At 44.7% G+C, this 23,805-nt stretch overlaps 1 protein-coding gene across 1 annotated transcript; it reads right to left on the reverse strand.

The window, feature by feature from the left end:
• Positions 1-16,441: 16,441 nt before the first annotated feature.
• Positions 16,442-18,328, reverse strand: LOC135527403 (tumor necrosis factor receptor superfamily member 6B-like). The gene is made up of 4 exons (XM_064955929.1): positions 18,191-18,328; positions 17,578-17,983; positions 17,241-17,423; positions 16,442-16,945 (listed from the first exon to the last, which is right to left on the reverse strand). The coding sequence occupies exons 1-4, from the start codon at positions 18,197-18,199 to the stop codon at positions 16,674-16,676; spliced, it is 870 nt and encodes a 289-aa protein (XP_064812001.1). The 5' UTR covers positions 18,200-18,328; the 3' UTR covers positions 16,442-16,673.
• Between the last annotated feature and the right edge of the window lie 5,477 nt (positions 18,329-23,805).

The raw sequence follows: 23,805 nt of genomic DNA on the forward strand, positions 1-23,805 counted from the left end.
CTCACTCTGCTTACACTTTCTACCATTCTTCTTTAACAAACTCTCCCTTTTTTCTGCCATTTTTAACCGACTCAAGCTCACCCTCTACCTCCCTCTCTCAAGACCTCCTCTGTCTCTCTTTTTCACTCCATTCCTCCTCCGTATTCCTATTATGAATCTCCTTATGCTAATACTGCACTTCTCCTGACATATTCCCTTCTCAAGGGATGCCATTTAACCGGCTGTCACAATCTCAGTAGAATCAAATCAAATCAAATTGTATTTGTCACATGCGCCGAATACAAAATACCTTAGAGTGAAATGCTTACTTACAAGCCCTTAACCAACAATGCAGTTTTAAGAAAAATACGTGTTAAGTAAAAAATAGATAAGTACAAAATAAAACATTTAAAATTAAAGTAACAAATGCTTAAAGAGCAGCAATAAAATATCAATAGTGAGGATGTATACAGAGGATGTGTACAGAGGTACAGGTACAGAGTCAATGTGCGGGGGCACCGGTTAGTTGAGGTAATTGAGGTAATATGTACATGTAGAGTTTTTTTTCCACCTTTATTTAACCAGGTAAGCTAGTTGAGAACAAGTTCTCATTTGCAACTGCGACCTGGCCAAGATAAAGCATATCAGTTCGACACATACAACAACACAGAGTTACACATGGAATGAACAAAACATACAGTAGAAAAAAAGAAAACAAAGTCTATATACAGTGAGTGCAAATTAGGTCAAATAAGTTAAGGCAATAAATAGGCCATGGTGGCGAAGTAATTACAATATGGCAATTAAACACTGGAATGGTAGATGTGCAAAAGATGGATGTGCAAGTAGTGATACTGTGGTGCAAAAGGAGTTAAATAAATAAATACAGTATGGGGATGAGGTAGATAGATGGGCTGTATACAGATGGGCTATGAACAGGTGCAGTGATCTGTGAGCTGCTCTGACAGCTGGTTCTTAAAGCTAGTGAGGGAGATAGGAATCTCCAGCTTCAGTGATTTGTGCAGTTCGTTCCAGGCAGTGGCTGCAGAGAACTGGAAGGAAAGGCGACCAGGAAGGAATTGGCTTTGGGGGTGACCAGTGAGATATACCTGCTGGAGTGCGTGCTACGAGTGGGTGCTGCTATGGTGACCAGCGAGCTGAGATAGGGCAGAGCTTTACCTAGCAGAGACTTGTAGATAACCTGTAGCCAGTGGGTTTGGCGACGAGTATGAAGCGAGGGCCAGCCAACGAGAGTGTATAGGTCGTAGTGGTGAGTAGTGTATGGGGCTTTGGTGGCAAAACGGATGGCACTGTGATAGACTACATCCAGTTTGCTGAGTAGAGTGTTGGAGGCTATTTTATAGATGACATCGCCGAAGTCAAGGAGAGGTAGGATGGTCAGTTTTACAAGGGGATGTTTGGCAGCATGAGCGAAGGAAGCGTTGTTGCGAAATTGGAAGCCGATTCTGGATTTAATTTTTGATTGGAGATGCTTAATGTGAGTCTGGAAGGAGAGTTTGAAGTCTAGCCAGACACCTAGATATTTGTAGATATCCACGTATTCTAAGTCAGAGCCATCCAGAGTAGTGATGCTGGATGGGCGGGCAGGTGCGGACAATGATCGGTTGAATAGCATGCATTTAGTTTTATTTGCTTTTAAGAGCAGTTGGAGGCCACGGAAGGAGAGTTGTATGGCATTGAAGCTCGTCTGGAGGTTAGTTAACACAGTGTCCAAAGAAGGGCCAGAAGTATACAGAATGGTGTCGTCTGCGTAGAGGTGGATCAGAGAATCACCAGCAGCAAGAGCAAGCAAGACATCATTGATGTATACAGAGAAGAGAGTTGGCCCGACAATTGAACCCTGTGGCACCCCCATAGAGACTGCCAGAGGTCCGGGCAACAGGCCCTCCGATTTGACACACTGAGCTCTATCAGAGAAGTAGTTGGTGAACCAGGCGAGGCAATCATTTGAGAAACCAAGGCTGTTGAGCCTGCCAATAAGAATGTGGTGATTGACAGAGTCAAAAGCCTTGGCCAGTTCGATGAATACAGCTGCACAGTAATGTCTCTTATCGATGGCGGTTATGATATCGTTAAGGACCTTGAGCGTGGCTGAGGTGCACCCATGACCAGCTCAGAAACCAAATTGCATAGCGGAGAAGGTACGATGTGATTCAAAATGGTCAGTAATCTGTTTGTTAACTTGGCTTTCGAAGACCTTAAAGATGCAGGGTAGGATAGATATAGGTCTGTAGCAGTTTGGGTCTAGAGTGTCTCCCCGTTTGAAGAGGGGGATGACCGCGGCAGCTTTCCAATCTTTGGGAATCTCAGACGATATGAAGGAGAGGTTGAACAGACTACTAATAGGGGTTGCAACAATTTCGGCAGATCATTTTAGAAAGAGAGGGTCCAGATTGTCTAGCCCGGATGATTTGTAGGGTCCAGATTTTGCAGCTCTTTCAGAACATCAGCTATCTGGATATGGGTGAAGGAGAAATTGTGGGGGTTTGGGCGGGTTGCTGTGGAGTGTGCCGGGCAGTTGACCGGGGTAGGGGTAGCCAGGTGGAAAGCATGGCCAGCCGTAGAGAAATGCTTATTGAAATTCTCAATTATAGTGGATTTGTCGGTTGTAACAGTGTTTCCTAGCCTCAGAGCAGTGGGTAGCTGGGAGGAGGTGCTCTTATTCTCCATGGACTTTACAGTGTCTCAGAACTTTTTTGAGTTTGTACTGCAGGATGCAAATTTCTGTTTAAAAAAGCTAGCCTTAGCTTTCCTAACTGCCTGTGTATATTGGTTCCTAACTTCCCTGAAAAGTTGCATATCAAATCAAATCAAATCAAATTTTATTTCTCACATACACATGGTTAGCAGATGTTAATGCGAGTGTAGCGAAATGCTTGTGCTTCTAGTTCCGACAATGCAGTAATAACCAACGAGTAATCTCGCTAACAATTCCAAAACTACTACCTTATACACATAAGTGTAAAGGGATAAAGAATATGTACATAAAGATATATGAATGATTGATGGTACAGAGCGGCATAGGCAAGATGCTGTAGATGGTATCGAGTACAGTATATACATATGAGATGAGTATGTAAACAAAGTGGCATAGTTTAAAGTGGCTAGTGATACATGTATTACACAAAGATGCAGTAGATGATATAGAGTACAGTATATACGTATACATATGAGATGAATAATGTAGGGTATGTAAACATTATATTAAGTAGCATTGTTTAAAGTGGCTAGTGATATATTTTACATCAATTCCCATCAATTCCCATTATTAAAGTGGCTGGAGTTGAGTCAGTGTGTTGGCAGCAGCCCCTCAATGTTAGTGGTGGCTGTTTAACAGTCTGATGGCCTTGAGATAGAAGCTGTTTTTCAGTCTCTCGGTCCCAGCTTTGGTGCACCTGTACTGACCTCGCCTTCTGGACAATAGCGGGGTGAATAGGCAGTGGCTCGGGTGGTTGTTGTCCTTGATGATCTTTATGGCCTTCCTGTGACATCGCGTGCTGCAGGTAGTTTGCCCCCAGTGATGCGTTGTGCAGACCTCACTACCCTCTGGAGAGCCTTGCGGTTGTGGGCGGAGCAGTTGCCGTACCAGGCAGTGATATAGCCCGACAGGATGCTCTCGATTGTGCATCTGTAGAAGTTTGTGAGTGCTTTTGGTGACAAGCCAAATTTCTTCAGCCTCCTGAGGTTGAAGAGGCGCTGCTGCACTTCTTCACGATGCTGTCTGTGTGGGTGGACCAATTCAGTTTGTCTGTGATGTGTACACCGAGGAACTTACTACCCTCTCCACTACTGTTCCATCGATGTGGATAGGGGGGTGTTCCCTCTGCTGTTTCCTGAAGTCCACAATCATCTCCTTAGTTTTGTTGACGTTGAGTGTGAGGTTATTTTATATGACTATCACGGGACTATTCAATGCTAATGCAGAACGCCACAGGATGTTTTTGTGCTGGTCAAGGGCAGACAGGTCTGGAGTGAACCAAGGGCTATATCTATTCCTGGTTCTAAATTTTTTGAATGGGGCATGCCTATTTAAGATGGTGAGGAAGGCACTTTTAAAGAATAACCAGGCATCCTCTACTGTCGGGATGAGGTCAATGTCATTCCAGGATAACCCGGCCAGGTCGATTAGAAAGGCCTGCTCGCAGAAGTGCTTTATGGAGCGTTTGACAGAGATGAGGGGTGGTCGTTTGCTTGCAGACCAATACCAGATGCAGGCAATGAGGCAGTGATCGCTGAGATCTTGGTTGAAAACAGCAGAGGTGTATTTGGAGGGTGAGTTAGTTAGGATGATATCTATGAGGGTGCCCGTGTTTACGGATTTGGGGTTATATCTGGTAGGTTCATTGATAAATTGTGTGAGATTGAGGGCATCAAGCTTAGATTGTAGGATGGCCGGGGCGTTAAGCATGTCCCAGTTTAGGTCACCTAGCAGCACGAACTCAGAAGATAGATGGGGGGCAATCAAATCACATATGGTGTCGAGGGCACAGCCGGGGGCAGAGGGTGGTCTATAGCAAGCGGCAACGGTGAGAGACTTGTTTTTGGGAAGGTTAATTTTTAGAAGTAGAAGCTCAAATTGTTTGGGTACAGACCTGGATAGTAAGACAGAACTCTGCAGGTTATCTTTGCAGTAAATTGCAACACCGCCCCCTTTGGCAGTACTATCTTGTCGGAAAATGTTACAGTTAGGAATGGAAATTTCAAGGCTTTTGGTGGTCTTTCTCAGCCAGGATTCAGACACGGCTAAGAAATCCGGATTGGTGGAGTGTGCTAAAGCAGTGAATAAAACAAACTTAGGGAGGAGGCTTCTAATGTTAACATGCATGAAACCAAGGCTTTGAAGGTTGCAGAAGTCAACAAATGAGAGAGCCTGGGGGATGGGAGTGGAGGTAGACACTGCAGGGCCTGGATTAACCTCTACATCACCAGAGGAACAGAGGAGGAGTAAGATAAGGGTACGGCTAAAGGCTAATAGAACTGGACGCCTAGTACGTTCAGAACAGAGAGTAAAAGGAGCAGATTTCTGGGCACGTTAGAATTCAAGGTATAATGTACAGACAAAGGTTTAGTAGGATGTGAATGCAGTGGGGGTAAACCTGTGCATATAGTGATAATGAAAGAGATATTGTCTCTAGAAATAGCATTTAAACCAGGTGATGTCACTGTGTGTGTGGGAGGTGGAACTAAATAAACTAACAATTGGCAAAATATGTATAGTGGACGAAGAAATATGTCAGAAGGGCCTCTTAAACCAGCAGTCCAATGTGCTTTAGATAGCAGGTCGCAGATTAGCGGCTGTGCATTCAGGGGTCGTTAGCTGCTATAATTCCAAGTGGATTTTTTTTATCGTAATAAAAATGTTGTTTTTTTTAAATGAAAAAATAGGTTCAGAGCTTGCGGTAGGAATCCGGAGATATGGAGAAGAATAAGTCCGACTAGCTCTGGTTTGAGTCGCGCTGTACAGACTGGCGAGAGTTGTCCGGGATAAAGGTAGCTGATGACCGCTAGCAAAGGATAGCTGACTGCTAGCTAGTGGCTTCGGAATGTTTTCTATGGGCCTCGTAAGCCAACAGTCCTTTGTGCTCTAGACAGCTACCATTCAGGGGACGTTAGCTGCGAAGGTCGGAAGGTGAGAAGGTTCAGAGCTTGTGATAGGAATCCGGGGATATGGAGAGAAAAATAGGTCCGGTATGCTCTGATTGAATCGCGTTGTACAAACTGGCGAGAGCTTTCTGAGCTAGAGGTTAGCTGATGACCGTTTGCTGGCTAGTTAGCTGTCTGGTTTATGTTGGAGAGATGCCAGTATTAGAGCATCAGAGTTAAAGTGACTATGCAGAGATAATAAACAGAGAGAAACAGCAGCGTAAAATAGGCAGGGGGGGCAATGCAAATAGTCTGGGTTGCCATTTGATTAGCTGTTCAGGAGTCTTTTGGCTTGGGGGTAGAACTTGTTAAGAAGTCTTTTGGACCTAGACTTGGCGTTCCGGTACCTCTTGCTGTGCGGTATCAGAGATAATAGTCTAAAGCTAGGGTGGCTGGAGCCTCTGACAATTTTTAGGGCCTTCCTCTGACACAGCCTGGTATAGAGGTCCTGCCTGGCAGGAAGCTTGGCCGTATGCACTACCCTCTCTAGTGCCTTGCGGTTGGAGGCTGAGCAGTTGAAAAACCAGGTACTGATGCAACCAAGTGAGGATGCTCTCAGTGGTGCAGCTGTAGAATTGTTGAGGATCTGAGGACCCATGCCAAATCTTTTCAGTCTCCTGAGGGGGAATAGGCTTTGTCGTGTCCTCTTCACAACTGTCTCGGTGTGTTTGGTGCATGATAGTTTGTTGTTGATCTGGACACCAAGGAACTTGAAGCTCTCAACCTGCTCAGCTAAACCCCCGTTGATGAGAATCGAGGCGTGCTCGGACCTCCTTTTCCTGTAGTCCACAATCCTCTAATTTGCCTTGATTACGTTGAGGGAGAGGTTGTTTTCCTGGCACCACACGGCTAGGTCTCTGACCTCCTCCCTAATGGCTGTCTCATCGTTGTAAATGATCAGGCCTACTACTGTTGTGTCATCGGCAAACTTGATGGTGGTGTTGGAGTCGTGCCTGGCCATATAGTCATGAGTGAACAGGGAGTACAGGAGAGGACTGAGCACGCACCCTTGAGGGGCCCCCGTGTTGAGGATCAGCGTAGCGGATGTGTTGTGACTACCCTTATCACCTGGGGGCGGCCTGTCAGGAAGTCCAGGATCCAGTTGCAGGTGTTTAGTCACAGGGTCCTTAGCTTAGTGATGAGCTTCGTGGGCACTATGGTGTTGAACACTGAGCTGTAGTCAATGAACAGCATTCTCACATAGGTGTTCCTTTTGTCCAGGTGGAAAAGAGCAGTGTGGAGTGCTTTTGAGATTGGAGCGCCACTTCTGAATGAGCATTTTCCTGCTTGCTTATGGCGTTATAGAGTTGCTTGAGTGTGGTCTTAGTGCCAGCATCGGCCTGTGGTGGTAAATAGACGGCTATGAATAATAAAGATGAGAACTCTCTTGGTAGATTGTATGGTCTACAGCTTATCATAAGGTACTCTACCTCAGGCGAGCAATACCACAAGACTTCTTTAATATTATACATTGCGCAACAGCTGATATTGACAAAAAGACACACCCTCACCTCTCGTCTTACCCTTGACGGTTTTCCCGGTGCATTGAAAGTCCCTCCAGCTATATAGTATCCGTGTCATCGTTCAGCCACAACTCGGTGAAACTGTTACAGTTCTTAATGTCTGGGTGGTAGTATAATCGTAATCGTAGGTCATCCATTTTATTTTCCAATGATTGCATGTTAGCAAGGAGAATTGATGGCAGTGGGAGTTTACTCATTCGCCTACAGATTTTCAAAAGGCAGACTGATCTGCATCCTCTTTTCCTCCGTCTTTTCTTCACACAATGACAGGAATCTGGGCCTGTTCCCGGGAGAGCATAATATCTTTCTTGTCAGACTCATTAAAGGAAAAAGCTTCTTCCAGTTCATGATGAGTAATCCCAGGTCTGATTTGGTGAAGTTATTTTCGGTAATTTTGTCAAAAATAATGTTCTTCCTACTTTGTAAAACAAATTTATATTTTACTACTAATGAAAAACGGGCAAACTAAAGACAAGACAACAAATATTAGATTTTACAATAATTGATTGTTGGTTATTGACAAGTATGTATATTGTTATTTACATGACCTTAAGTGAGTGGGTGAATCACTCTTGCATGTCTAGAAACCCTCGAGAGAAAATGTTGCATAATATCAAGAGATTGTCCATGTCGTGAGGACTCTCGGGTGTAATTGAATAAAATCTGTGCTTCTGAAATAGTCCATTGAAAGAGGGTAGCTGTTTGTGTCACTGTGTGGGTTAAGACTTTTGTGTATTGTGAGGATAATGTGCACTATCAAGATGATCTTGTTTAATGATAGGCCCACCTGGTTTCATAACAACACATGCATGCAAAGATTAAAAGGCAGCAGTGGCTGCTGTCAGTGACGTAACAAAGTAAGTAAGTGAATAGGTTTTGTGTGGGCAGACAAAGCATGGAGCCTGGTGATGTGTATGTAATTTGCAGGGGTGACTACTAGTGATCCAAATTCCATTTAGTCCCAACCCCGATCCTATCAATCCAACCCTGAATGACCTTTCAGTATCACTTTCAAAATAACTTGCATTACCTTCCAGTTTCTCAATAAACATTTTCTCCATTCCATTTTCATCCAAGCCCTAACCACAGTATTAAATCTATCAATCCAACCCTGAGTTAATTTTCAGTATCACTTTCAAAATAACTGGCATTACCTTCCAATTTCTCAATAAACATTTTCTCCATTCCATTTTCATCCAAGCCCTAACCACAGTATTAAATCTATCAATCCAACCCTGAGTTAATTTTCAGTATCACTTTCAAAATAACTGGCATTACCTTCCAATTTCTCAATAAACATTTTCTCCATTCCATTTTCATCCAAGCCCTAACCACAGTATTAAATCTATCAATCCAACCCTGAATGACCTTTCAGTATCACTTTCAAAATAACTGGCATTACCTTCCAGTTTCTCCATACATGTAATAAACTAGAAAGTGAAAAAGAATGCATAATAATATGCCAAGAAACATGCTGGATGTCTGGGAAAGAATACACACCATTAACCAGAATAGCAAGAATCTGCAACATCCTAGAGTAACACTTTCCATAATAAACCACTTATAAGGTATTTCTAAACCGTTTGCTTACCATTTATTAGTCACTACTCCCACTTTTGTAAGCTAGTTATTCACACATGTGTATATATTTCCTTGAACATCCTGTGTTCTGTGCTTGTTCTTTTGCCAGGTACAGCAGGACTGTCTACCAATGGCATGGTCATCTTTATTTTTTAGAAATTACACTGGTCACTCTAAACCTTTATAAAGTATTCATAAAGTATAAATAGCACTGACTTTAGATTAGGGACAGCAAAAAGACTGGTTTATTCATGTGCTGAACACACAATGTATAAATGCCTTAGGAATGGTTTATGACGGACATTTAAATGTGAAGATGTGAATGAATAAACACATTATTAGACAAAGAAGAAAATCACTGAGTAAATGCCTTAGATGAGCATTGGCTTACAATAATACCTTATAGCCTAACTACATATTTCGAATTAGTTCATTTCAACTGTTCCCTCCTACACACTTTAGATAAGAGTGTAAATATTAGGCTACATGTAATTCTATTGAAGAAAATAGAGAGAAAAGGAGAGAGAGAGACTGCCAGTTCATTAATATTTTGGCTACATTACGGAATTGGTGGTCTCTCTCATCCTCTCTGTTTTCTTCTACTGAATTCAATATACAACATTCTGTGTTTGTCAGAGAACAATGCTGAGACTATTTTATGTGGATATGGGTAGATTTCCAGTGCTGTGCTCCGCTTGACAGTGTTGTGTAAGCGTATCTTTCTGCCAATAGGTGACGCACCTTTCAGTGAATGAAACATGCGGGAGAAGGTGGGATTTTCCACTCTTCAGTGCATTGGCCATATGTAATGTAATCTGACATTAGAAGCGAATTAACATTGATTAAACAATGAAAATGTACAGACAGTCCCCTAATTCACCTTTATTGTTATACTTAAAGACTTAGTAAAATAATTGTATAAATGTCAAGTAGATGGATATTGCCTAACCTATGTTAGGCCAATCTAACAACTTGATACGCTATATTACAAGTAGCCTCGTGTCTAAATATTCCTCCGAATCCCCCTTCCCTAATTAGCATACTATAGTAGGGATGAGTGCTGTGTTTGTGAGAAATTACAGATCATCTGCTGTGGTGCAGTCGAAGTAGGAAGAAAACAGAGAACGACTCTGACATGGATCATATACTACTGACAGTTATTTTGTCTGTATATTGTATATTTAGCAGCATCGGCCTCAAGAGCCCTTTTTTGTTCTTTAACTTTTTAAAGGGGAAACCGAGGGTTAAATACACAACATGCAATTGATGGGATTGGAACCAGGTGTGATGGGAGACCAGACAAAACCAATGGAAAATGAAAAATGGATCAGCGATAGCTAGAAGGTCGGTGACGTCGACTTACCATATTACTTTTATATAATAACATGATTAGGCTTCGAGTGTGTTTGATCAGTTTTCATGGGCACACTCTTTGTCACCGTCACACAGAGCCTTCGGAAGGTATTCAGACCCCTTAACTCGTTCCTGTCAGGACCCGGTTTCGAACCTGGGTCTCCGGAGTGAGAAACAGTCACTTAACCAACTGAGCCACGAATAGACAGCAGAACCCAGAAGATGAGGCAGACACAGCAGTACTTTAGACGGTGTATTTAATAAAGAAAAAATCCTAAAATAAAAAATGGCAAATCCAAAAGGTGGTAGGTAAAACACAAAAAAAAAACTAAAAAGAAACTCACTAAAACTAAACAAAAACAAAAAACAGAATACTACAAGAACTTCACCCGGAATCGACAAGAGCACACAGAACACTAGGGCAGGGTGCCAACATACAAACACAGAGCACAGAACTGAGGGAAACAAAGGGTTTAAATACAATCAGGGGAAAACGAGACACAGGTGCAAACAATAATGGGGATCAAGGGAAAAACACAGGGACAAAAAGCACAATGGGGACATCTACTGACAAAAACACGGAACAACCCTGGCCAAATCCTGACAGTTCCACTTTTTTTTTAGGTCACAGCCCTATTCTGAAATTGATTACATTGTTTTTTCCCTCATCAATCTACACACAAAACCCTTAATGACAAAGATTTATTTTTATTTTTAATGTTTGCTAATTTATTTAAAGTTTAAAAAAATATATATTGCATTGACATACAGTTGAAGTCATAAGTTTACATACACCATAGCCAAATACATTTAAACTCAGTTTTTCACAATTCCTGACATTTAATCCTAGTAAAAAATTACCTGTCTCAGGTCAGTTAGGATCACCACTTTATTTTAAGAATATGAAACGTCAGAATAATAGTAGAGAGAATTTTTTATTTCAGCATTTATTTCCTTCATCATATTCCCAGTGGGTCAGAGGTTTACATACACTCAATTAGTATTTGGTAGGATTGCTTTTAATTGTTGAACTTCGATCAAATGTTTTGGTTAGCCTTCATCAAGCTTCCCACAATAGGTTGGGTGAATTTTGGCCCATTCATCCTGACAGAGGTGATATAACTGAGTCAGTTTCATCTGTCACTTCCTGATCAATGTGTTGAGATGGTGCTTCAATATGTCCACATAATTTTGTTCCTCATGATGCCATCTATTTTGTGACGTGCACCAGTCCCTCCTGCAGCAAAGCACCCCCACAATATGATGCTGCCACCCACGTGCTTCAAGGTTGGGATGTACTTTGTTGAAGCACCTTTGGCAGCGATTACAGCCTCGAGTCTTCTTGGGTATGACGCTATATGCTTGGCACACCTGTATTTGGGGAGTTTCTACCGTTCTTCTCTGCATTTCCCCTCAAGCTCTGTCAGGATGGATGGGGAGCGTTGCTGCACAGCTATTTTCAGGTCTGTCCAGAGATGTTAGATCGGGTTCAAGTCCAGGCTCTGGCTGGGACACTCAAGGACATTGAGAGACTTGTCCCAAAGCCACTCCTGCATTGGCTTGGCTGTGTGCTTAGGGTGTTTGTCCTGTTGGAAAGTGAACCTTCCCCCCAATCTGAGGTCCTGAGCATTCTGGAGCAGGTTTTCATTAAGGATCACTCTGTACATTGCTCCGTTCATCTTTCCCTCAATCCTGACTAGGCTCCCAGTCCCTGTCCCTGAAAAACATCCCCATAGCATCCCCACAACATGATGCTGCCACCACCATGCTTCACCATAGGGCCATCCCTGATAGGTTTCTTCCATATGTGATGCTTGACATTTAGGCCAAGGAGGTGAATATTGGTTTCATCAGACATGAGAATCTTGTTTCTCTTGGTCTGAGAGTCTTTAGGTGCCTTTTGGCGAACTCCACGCGGGCTGTCATGTATGTACCTTTTACTGAGGAGTGGCTTCTGTCTTGGCCACTCTATCATAAAGGCCTGATTGGTGGAGTGCTGCAGAGATGGTTGTCATTCTGGAAGTTTCTCCCATCTCCAGAGAGGGACTATAGAGCTCTGTCAAAGTGACCATCGGGTTCTTGGTCACCTCCCTGACCAAGGCCCTTCTCACCCAGTGGTTCCAAACTTTATAAACATAAGAATGAAGTTATTGGGCACCTTCAATGCTGCAGAAATGTTTTGGAACCCTTCCCCAGAACTGTGCCTCGACACAATTCTGTCTCAGTGTCACGTTCTGACCTTAGTTCCTTTGTTATGTCTTTGTTTTAGTTTGGTCAGGGCGTGAGTTGGGGTGGGTAGTCTATGTTCTTTTTTCTATGTTGTGGTTTTGTGCTTGGCCTGGTATGGTTCTCAATCAGAGGCAGGTGTCGTTCGTTGTCTCTGATTGAGAATCATACTTAGGTAGCCTTTTCCCACCTGTGTTTTGTGGGTGATTGTCTTCTGTTTTGTGTGTTCACCAGACAGGACTGTTTTGTTGTTGTTTCGTTCTTTCACTTTGTTGTTTTGTTATTCAGTGTTCAGTTGATTTATTTTATATTAACATGGACACATACCACGCTAAGCATTGGTCTGATCCTTCCTACTCCTTATCGCCAGAGGAGGATGAATTACGTTACAGAATCACCCACCAACCAAGGACCAAGCGGCGTGGTATCGGGCAGCAGCGATCTCCGGACTAGTGGACATGGGAGGAGATTTTGGACGGAAAGGGACCCTGGGCACAGGCTGGGGAATATCGCCGCCCCAAGGCAGAGCTGGAGGCAGCGAAAGCTGAGCGGCGGTGATATGAGGAGGTAGCACAGCAGCGCGACATGCACGAGAGGCAGCCCCGAAAACATTTTTGGGGGAGGCACACGGGGAGTGTGGCAGAGTCAGGTTGGAGACCTGAGCCCACTCCTCGTGCTTACCGGAAGAAGCACAGTACTGGTCAGGCACCGTGTTATGCGGTCAAGCGCACAGTGTCGCCAGTATGTGCTCATAGCCGGGTGGGCTTAGACCAGCCTCCCGCAAATGCCATGCGAGAGTAGGCATCCAGCCAGGGCGTGTCGTGCCAGCCCAGCGTGTTTGGTCTCCAGTATGCCGTTTTGGCCCAGGGTATCCTATGCCTGCGCTGCGTGCTGTGTCTCCGGGGCGCTGGGAGGGTGCAGTGCGTCCTATGCCTGCGCTCCGAATGTGCCGGGAGAATGTGGGTATGGAGCCGAAGGGAGAGGTGCGAGTGGTATGCACCAGATCTCCAGTGCTCACCCACAGCCCGGTTCAACCTGTGCCTACACTCTGGATGGTCCGGGCTAAAATGGTGATCCAGCCGGGAGGAGTGGTGCCAAGGCTGCGCACCAGGGCTCCAGTGCTCCCCCACAGCCTGGTCCATCCGGTGCCTCCTCCAGCACCAGGCCTCCTGTAGGTCTCCCCAGCCTGGTGGGTCCTGTGGCAGCCCCACGCACCAGGCTATCTCCCCGTCTCCTCCCTCAAGTTCCGCCCGTCTGTCCTGAGCTGCCAGAGCCGCCCGTCTGTCCTGAGCTGCCAGAGCCACCCGTCTGTCCTGAGCTGCCAGAGCCGCCCGTCTGTCCTGAGCTGCCAGAGCCGCCCGTCTGTCAGGAGCTGCCAGAGCCGCCCGTCAGTCAGGAGCTGCCCTTCACTCCGGTGCTGCCGGAATCGCCCTTCACTCCGGAGCTGCCGGAATCGCCCTTCACTCCGGAGCTGCCGGAATCGCCCTTCACTCAGGAGCTGCCGGAATCGCCCTTCACTCCGGAGCTGACGGAATCGCCCTTCACTCCGGAGCTGCCGGAATCGCCCTTCACTCCGGAGCTGCCGGAATCGCCCTCCACTCCGGCGCCGCTGGTGTCTCCCGCCTGTCTGGTGCTGCCGGAATCTCCCGTCCATTTGGGACCCGCGGCAAGGGCCCTCAGTCCGAGGTCAGTGGCGAGGGTGGCCGCTCCCAAGGCGGGTCGAGACTATGGTGGAGTGGGGTCTATGTCCCGCGCCAGAGCCGCCACCTCGGACAGACGCCCACCCAGACCCTCCCCTATAGGTTCAGGTTTTGTGGCCGGAGTCCTCACATTTGGGGGGGGGGGGGGGGTACTGTCACGTTCTGACCTTAGTTCCTTTGTTATGTCTTTGTTTTAGTTTGGTCAGGGCGTGGGTTGGGGTGGGTAGTCTGTTCTTTTTTCTATGTTGTGGTTTTGTATTTGGCCTGGTATGGTTCTCAATCAGAGGCAGGTGTCGTTCGTTGTCTCTGAATGAGAATCATACTTCGGAGCTCTATGGACACTCAGAGCCCTATGGACAATTACTTCGACCTTGTGGCTCGGTTTTTGCTCTGACATGCACTGTCAACTCTCGGACCTTATATAGACATTTGTCTGACTTTGTCCAATCATTTGAATGTACCACAGGTGGACTCCAATCAAGTTGCAGAAACATCTCAAGGATGATCAATGGAAACAGGATGCACCTGAGATTCATTTCAAGTCTCAGCAAAGGGTTTGAATATTTATGTAAATAAGGTATCAGTTTTTTATTCGTAATAATATTTGCAAAAATGTCAAAAAAGCTATTTTCACATGTGTAAGGGCTTTTTGACCAAGAAGGAGCGTGCTGCATCAGATAACTTGGCCTCCACAATCACCGGACCTTAACTCAATTGAGATGGTTTGGGATGAGTTGGACAGCAGAGTGAAGGAAAAGCAGCCAACAAGTGCTCAGCATATGCGGAAACTCCTTCAAGACTGTTGGAAAAGCATTCCAGGTTTTGGTTACTACATGATTCTACATGTGTTATTTCATCGTTTTGATGTCTTCACTATTATTCAACAATGTAGAAAACAGTAAAAAAAAACAACAACCCTTGAATGAGTAGGTGTGTCCAAACATTTGAGTGGTACTGTACGTGTTCGTGAGAGTCGCTGCTTTCGATGGTGGGATCATATCCGTTTGGACGCTACAGACATTTTTGTGAGAAGACTGTAGCTCAGGCGTCACTAGTTAACACTGCCACAAAGTCTTAATTATGGCTAAAACCAGCCCATTTCTACAATTTATTTTGTTATTATAAACCTAACTCTAGCATTAACCCCAACCACACTGCTAACCTTATGCCTAACCCTAACCTTAAATTAAGACCCTAAAGTTAAATGTTTTTGCCAATTTGTCTTTGTGGCTGTGTTATCAAATGTTAACAGACATATTGTGATGGGGATGTATTTATCATGTTACTTAAATATATAGACTCTGTGGGTTAAAAAATACCATACTTGCCCAGAGGAACCAGGGTGACCACCTTTTGCAAGGTGAGTAAGTTTCAACATAGTTATATGTAAATACCAAGAGTTCCAAGTCAAGTCAGTACATGCCACTGGGATAGGAAAGGACCAACTCTGGACTTTGACAGTCACATAAGTGGATTGAAATGTTTGAGCATTTGAGTTGTAGGCTGCAGTTGATTTGTCCTACTGCTGATTCTTAGCATTAGCAGTGGCTTCCAGATGCCATTTAACAGCAGATTTCATGGATTTGTGGATTGAAATGTCTACGAACTTTCTGTTGGAGGTGCCAGTGCTTTTGACCTATTACTTATAGGCTAGTGTTGATATTTAGTAGCTGTGGCTAATGTAATGCATGGAGACCATTTTTTATTTAACTAGGCAAGTCCGTTAAGAACAAATTCTTATTTACATTGACAGCCTAGGGAGAGTGGGTTAACGTCCTTGTTCAGGTGCAAGAATGACAGATTTGTATTTTGTCAGGTCAGGGATTCGATCGAGCAACCTTTCGGTTACTGGCCCAACGCTCTAACCACTATGCATAGCGCACAACATGCTGATAAACCTACTGTTGTTAAATGTTTATTTCAATGCCAGGTGATAAGGTCATAGATGGAGAGTACCTGGGGGCTCATTTATAAAACATTTTTTTATATCAAATAAAGTTGTTTCATTTTCATTTAAAAATCGCACAATTTCATGCAAAATCTATGTAAATTGCCATTTTTTTTTACATCAAGTTCAAGATTCATAAATCACATTGCTGCTGTGGATTTCATTGTAGGTACAATTTATAATCAAATCTGTGCTTATGGTGGTTTTACAAATGAGGCCCTCCAGGTCTGTATGTTTTTATTAGGTGATGATGGGTCTTCGTCAGAGTAGGTAGTTTAGGACTGGAGGATTATTTTTGAAAGTACCAGTGACATGCATTGCCATTTGAAGTGCAGCATGACCTTTGATGGAACATCAATACCTACACCTACAGAGTTCACCAACACCTACAGAGTTCACCTACACCTACTGAGTTCACCAACACCTACAGAGTTCACCTACAGAGCTCAATGCACTTGACACATGTGTATGATGTTTTGAGTGTTTATTTGTTTTAAAGGACAGGTTCACAATAGGTTGTTTTTAATCTTTGACATATTTCTGAAAAAGACAGACCTCACATCAGCAGGAACTGAAAAAATATACCTGTAATATATAGATATATATATACACACACACACATATATATATATATAAATATAATATATATACACACACATATAGGCTTAAATAAAAAATACATTTTACAATATATTAGTCCTATAAAGTCATATGAGGAAACCATTTGTTGACTTTACGTCTTAAATGGAGCAGCCCGTCTGTGTCCAGGATATCATGCATTCGATTCGCAAAAGGTTTGTTGTTGCTCGGTTTGTTCTTAATAGTTGTGAGAAGGTCTAGGACAGTTGACTTTTCTGTGAAGTTTTTCCCTGCACTCCTCCTGAGCACAGTCATCAGTCTTTTGTGCTTTCTTGATGTGAGGATCTGCAGTCCCAGGAATTCCATCAACTCTCCATCACAGATAGCTTCATCTGAGTGATTGAGAGAGAGTGTGAGTGAAGGAGTGAGAGAGAGAAAAGAGAGCAACCAAGACCATATTAATTGACTGTATTCCAATAAATGAGACCACCATTTGTGATAAACAAAAAGGCTTTTCAGTCAGTTTTAGTAGGTAAGAAGGTGACAACAACATACAATTATTAAACTAGTCATTCAATACATGTTTTTTATGTGTATCCAAAAGACTAAACAACTGCATGGACAGAATCTTCAAATGTTCAACATTTATTGTGGATTATACTGTTCAAATGAACATCAATCTCTCACCTTCCTGTGTTACCGAACCACTCTTACAGGCTGAGCAGTAAACATCATGCCTGTCGTCGCCAGGTATAGTGGTGCGATCTGAAGTACACACAGTGAACTTCTGACATGATTTCCTGCTGGAGGAATCTGCAGAGAAGAAGCCCCCTCGGCAAGGTTCACATGTCACATCAGTGTATGCTGTTCCTAGAAAATAAGAATGTTGATCGTATAGCCTACATGGTGTATCATCCGCAAACCACAATAAAGGAAAACCCTGGTGGTGTGCAGAGTCAATTGGAAACATAAGGGTGGAAAATGCATCTTTATTATGAAAGCCTAACATTATATTATCACTTACCATTAGAGAGCACCCCTTCGCCGGGCAGACACCTGCTGTGCCTTAAACATGATCCATGTCTCATGTAAAACCCGTCCTTGCACTCGCACTTTCGGTTGTGAAATTGGGTGCACTGCACGCTGACAAACTGATCATCCGTGCAAAAAATATTGCAGTATTGACACCGCTCGATGTAGTTCCAGATTTCTGTGTAGTGGGACTTTGGGCAAGGTTCGCATTCTGTCTTGCTGTCCTTCGTGCAACGCATCCGTAAGTATGTTCCGGGAGGACATTTGTCGCATGTAAAGGAAACTCCTGTCACGTCATCTCTCCAGATGTAGGTCGGTGTAAGTGCGCCTGGCTCTGACTCTGGCTCGTTGCCGCCACAGAGCGTGAATACCAGGAGCGGCAGAAAAAGATCGATCAGCTATTGGAAGAAAGAGCAGTGTTATAATTTAGAATCAATCATAACATTTATGTAGGCTAGGTTACGTCTCATAGTATGGCTGTCCAATGCCATCGAATTACTATTTCATATGAGGCTATTCAGCTTCAAGAGTTATTGGCTACGGTATAATATACATTCCTACAGGCACTGAAGAGGCCGGTATATTTGAGTAGAGAAATAACTCACCAGATACATTTCCCTCTCTAGTCAGCTAGCAACTGGTTTGTTCACCGTCTTTCGAGTGGATAAATAGGGATGATGACTCATTTCTCATGCTCAGTTCTCAAAAACATCCTGCCTTTTCGATAGTCTGGAACATATCACATGGTGTTGTCATTGCTTGCAACGAAATCATGTGGGTTGATTCAACTCAAGAGACCACATAGGTCATGTTTGCGTACAAACAATTGTCATCTTTCGTCCTAATCCACATGCACCCTATTCTACACAAATATAAGACTGGTGTTGACATGGTTTAGATGGAGTGATGAAGGGAGGTGAACGAGTGCATACTTTGGGAGGATGGAAAGAGGGAGGTGTATTTTTACAGTTCAATACTATGTAATATAAGCAAAAAAGGATTGGTGTGCCATAGCTAAAGAAGACTTACAGTTGGCCTATATGAAAATAAACCTTTTTGCCACAAGGGCCTGCCATAATTCACTTTGAACTGGACTGTGTTTACAGGCAGTAGGGCCTGTCGTCATTCACTTTGAACTGGACTGTGTTTACAGGCAGTAGGGCCTGTCGTCATTCACTTTGAACTGGACTGTGTTTACAGGCAGTAGGGCCTGTCGTCATTCACTTTGAACTGGACTGTGTTTACAGGCAGTAGGGCCTGTCGTCATTCACTTTGAACTGGACTGTTTGTACAGGCAGTAGGGCCTGTCGTCATTCACTTTGAACTGGACTGTGTTTACAGGCAGTAGGGCCTGTCGTCATTCACTTTGAACTGGACTGTTTTTACAGGCAGTAGGGCCTGCCGTCATTTACTTTGAACTGGACTGTGTGTTTACAGGCAATAGGGCCTGTCATCATTCACTATGAACTGGACTGTGTGTTTACAGGCAGTAGGGCCTGCCGTCATTTACTTTGAACTGGACTGTGTGTTTACAGGCAGTAGGGCCTGCCGTCATTTACTTTGAACTGGAATGTGTGTTTACAGGCAGTAGGGCCTGTCATCATTCACTATGAACTGGACTGTGTGTTTACAGGCAGTAGGGCCTGCCGTCATTTACTTTGAACTGGACTGTGTGTTTACAGGCAGTAGGGCCTGCCGTCATTTACTTTGAACTGGACTGTGTGTTTACAGGCATTTGGGCCTGCCGTCATTCACTATGAACTGGACTGTGTGTTTACAGGCAGTAGGGCCTGTCGTCATTCACTTCGAACTGGACTGTGTTTACAGGCAGTAGGGCCTGCCGTCATTTACTTTGAACTGGACTGTATTTACAGTCAGTAGGGCCTGTCGTCATTCACTTTGAACTGGACTGTTTTTACAGGCAGTAGGGCCTGCCGTCATTTACTTTGAACTGGACTGTGTGTTTACAGGCAGTAGGGCCTGTAATCATTCACTATGAACTGGACTGTGTGTTTACAGGCAGTAGGGCCTGCCGTCATTTACTTTGAACTGGACTGTGTGTTTACAGGCAGTAGGGCCTGCCGTCATTTACTTTGAACTGGACTGTGTGTTTACAGGCAGTAGGGCCTGTCGTCATTCACTTTGAACTGGACTGTGTTTACAGGCAGTAGGGCCTGTCGTCATTCACTTCGAACTGGACTGTGTTTACAGGCAGTAGGGCCTGTCGTCATTCACTTTGAACTGGACTGTGTTTACAGGCAGTAGGGCCTGTCGTCATTCACTTTGAACTCGACTGTGTTTACAGGCAGTAGGGCCTGTCGTCATTCACTTTGAACTGGACTGTGTTTACAGGCAGTAGGGCCTGTTGTCATTCACTTTGAACTGGACTGTGTTTACAGGCAGTAGGGCCTGTCATCATTCACTTTGAACTGGACTGTGTGTTTACAGGCAGTAGGGCCTGCCGTCATTTACTTTGAACTGGACTGTGTGTTTACAGGCAGTAGGACCTGTCATCATTCACTATGAACATGACTGTGTGTTTACAGGCAGTAGGGCCTGTCATCATTCACTTTGAACTGGACTGTGTGTTTACAGGCAGTAGGCCCTGCCGTCATTTACTTTGAACTGGACTGTGTGTTTACAGGCAGTAGGGCCTGCCGTCATTTACTTTGAACTGGACTGTGTGTTTACAGGCAGTAGGGCCTGTCATCATTCACTATGAACTGGACTGTGTGTTTACAGGCAGTAGGGCCTGTCATCATTCACTTTGAACTGGACTGTGTGTTTACAGGCAGTAGGGCCTGCCGTCATTTACTTTGAACTGGACTGTGTGTTTACAGGCAGTAGGACCTGTCATCATTCACTATGAACTGGACTGTGTGTTTACAGGCAGTAGGGCCTGTCATCATTCACTTTGAACTGGACTGTGTGTTTACAGGCAGTAGGCCCAGCCGTCATTTACTTTGAACTGGACTGTGTGTTTACAGGCAGTAGGGCCTGCCGTCATATACTTTGAACTGGACTGTGTGTTTACAGGCAGTAGGGCCTGTCATCATTCACTATGAACTGGACTGTGTGTTTACAGGCAGTAGGGCCTGCCGTCATTTACTTTGAACTGGACTGTGTGTTTACAGGCAGTAGGGCCTGCCGTCATTTACTTTGAACTGGACTGTGTGTTTACAGGCAGTAGGGCCTGTCGTCATTCACTTCGAACTGGACTGTGTTTACAGGCAGTAGGGCCTGTCGTCATTCACTTTGAACTGGACTGTGTTTACAGGCAGTAGGGCCTGTCGTCATTCACTTTGAACTCGACTGTGTTTACAGGCAGTAGGGCCTGTCGTCATTCACTTTGAACTGGACTGTGTTTACAGGCAGTAGGGCCTGTTGTCATTCACTTTGAACTGGACTGTGTGTTTACAGGCAGTAGGACCTGTCATCATTCACTATGAACTGGACTGTGTGTTTACAGGCAGTAGGGCCTGTCATCATTCACTTTGAACTGGACTGTGTGTTTACAGGCAGTAGGCCCAGCCGTCATTTACTTTGAACTGGACTGTGTGTTTACAGGCAGTAGGGCCTGCCGTCATATACTTTGAACTGGACTGTGTGTTTACAGGCAGTAGGGCCTGTCATCATTCACTATGAACTGGACTGTGTGTTTACAGGCAGTAGGGCCTGCCGTCATTTACTTTGAACTGGACTGTGTGTTTACAGGAAGTAGGGCCTGTCGTCATTCACTTCAACTGGACTGTGTTTACAGGCAGTAGGGCCTGTCGTCATTCACTTTGAACTGGACTGTGTTTACAGGCAGTAGGGCCTGTCGTCATTCACTTTGAACTCGACTGTGTTTACAGGCAGTAGGGCCTGTCGTCATTCACTTTGAACTGGATTGTGTTTACAGGCAGTAGGGCCTGTTGTCATTCACTTTGAACTGGACTGTGTTTACAGGCAGTAGGGCCTGTCATCATTCACTTTGAACTGGACTGTGTGTTTACAGGCAGTAGGGCCTGCCGTCATTTACTTTGAACTGGACTGTGTTTACAGGCAGTAGGACCTGTCATCAGACCTGTCATCAGGCAGTAGGGCCTGCCGTCATTCACTATGAACTGGACTGTGTGTTTACAGGCAGTAGGGCCTGTCGTCATTCACTTCGAACTGGACTGTGTTTACAGGCAGTAGGGCCTGTCGTCATTCACTTTGAACTGGACTGTGTTTACAGGCAGTAGGGCCTGTCGTCATTCACTTTGAACTCGACTGTGTTTACAGGCAGTAGGGCCTGTTGTCATTCACTTTGAACTGGACTGTGTTTACAGGCAGTAGGGCCTGTTGTCATTCACTTTGAACTGGACTGTGTTTACAGGCAGTAGGGCCTGTCATCATTCACTTTGAACTGGACTGTGTGTTTACAGGCAGTAGGGCCTGCCGTCATTTACTTTGAACTGGACTGTGTGTTTACAGGCAGTAGGGCCTGTCGTCATTCACTATGAACTGGACTGTGTGTTTACAGGCAGTAGGGCCTGTCGTCATTCACTTCGAACTGGACTGTGTTTACAGTCAGTAGGGCCTGTCGTCATTCACTTTGAACTGGACTGTGTTTACAGGCAGTAGGGCCTGTCGTCATTCACTTTGAACTGGACTGTGTTTACAGGCAGTAGGGCCTGTCGTCATTCACTTTGAACTGGACTGTGTTTACAGGCAGTAGGGCCTGTCGTCATTCACTTTGAACTGGACTGTGTTTACAGGCAGTAGGGCCTGTTGTCATTCACTTTGAACTGGACTGTGTTTACAGGCAGTAGGGCCTGTCATCATTCACTTTGAACTGGACTGTGTGTTTACAGGCAGTAGGGCCTGCCGTCATTTACTTTGAACTGGACTGTGTTTACAGGCAGTAGGACCTGTCATCAGACCTGTCATCAGGCAGTAGGGCCTGCCGTCATTCACTATGAACTGGACTGTGTGTTTACAGGCAGTAGGGCCTGTCGTCATTCACTTCGAACTGGACTGTGTTTACAGGCAGTAGGGCCTGTCGTCATTCACTTTGAACTGGACTGTGTTTACAGGCAGTAGGGCCTGTCGTCATTCACTTTGAACTCGACTGTGTTTACAGGCAGTAGGGCCTGTTGTCATTCACTTTGAACTGGACTGTGTTTACAGGCAGTAGGGCCTGTCATCATTCACTTTGAACTGGACTGTGTGTTTACAGGCAGTAGGGCCTGCCGTCATTTACTTTGAACTGGACTGTGTGTTTACAGGCAGTAGGACCTGTCATCATTCACTATGAACATGACTGTGTGTTTACAGGCAGTAGGGCCTGTCATCATTCACTTTGAACTGGACTGTGTGTTTACAGGCAGTAGGCCCTGCCGTCATTTACTTTGAACTGGACTGTGTGTTTACAGGCAGTAGGGCCTGCCGTCATTTACTTTGAACTGGACTGTGTGTTTACAGGCAGTAGGGCCTGTCATCATTCACTATGAACTGGACTGTGTGTTTACAGGCAGTAGGGCCTGTCATCATTCACTTTGAACTGGACTGTGTGTTTACAGGCAGTAGGGCCTGCCGTCATTTACTTTGAACTGGACTGTGTGTTTACAGGCAGTAGGACCTGTCATCATTCACTATGAACTGGACTGTGTGTTTACAGGCAGTAGGGCCTGTCATCATTCACTTTGAACTGGACTGTGTGTTTACAGGCAGTAGGCCCAGCCGTCATTTACTTTGAACTGGACTGTGTGTTTACAGGCAGTAGGGCCTGCCGTCATATACTTTGAACTGGACTGTGTGTTTACAGGCAGTAGGGCCTGTCATCATTCACTATGAACTGGACTGTGTGTTTACAGGCAGTAGGGCCTGCCGTCATTTACTTTGAACTGGACTGTGTGTTTACAGGCAGTAGGGCCTGCCGTCATTTACTTTGAACTGGACTGTGTGTTTACAGGCAGTAGGGCCTGTCGTCATTCACTTCGAACTGGACTGTGTTTACAGGCAGTAGGGCCTGTCGTCATTCACTTTGAACTGGACTGTGTTTACAGGCAGTAGGGCCTGTCGTCATTCACTTTGAACTCGACTGTGTTTACAGGCAGTAGGGCCTGTCGTCATTCACTTTGAACTGGACTGTGTTTACAGGCAGTAGGGCCTGTTGTCATTCACTTTGAACTGGACTGTGTGTTTACAGGCAGTAGGACCTGTCATCATTCACTATGAACTGGACTGTGTGTTT

Source organism: Oncorhynchus masou, chromosome 33 (assembly GCF_036934945.1).
Source record: "Oncorhynchus masou masou isolate Uvic2021 chromosome 33, UVic_Omas_1.1, whole genome shotgun sequence".
NCBI classification, from domain to species: domain Eukaryota; kingdom Metazoa; phylum Chordata; class Actinopteri; order Salmoniformes; family Salmonidae; genus Oncorhynchus; species Oncorhynchus masou.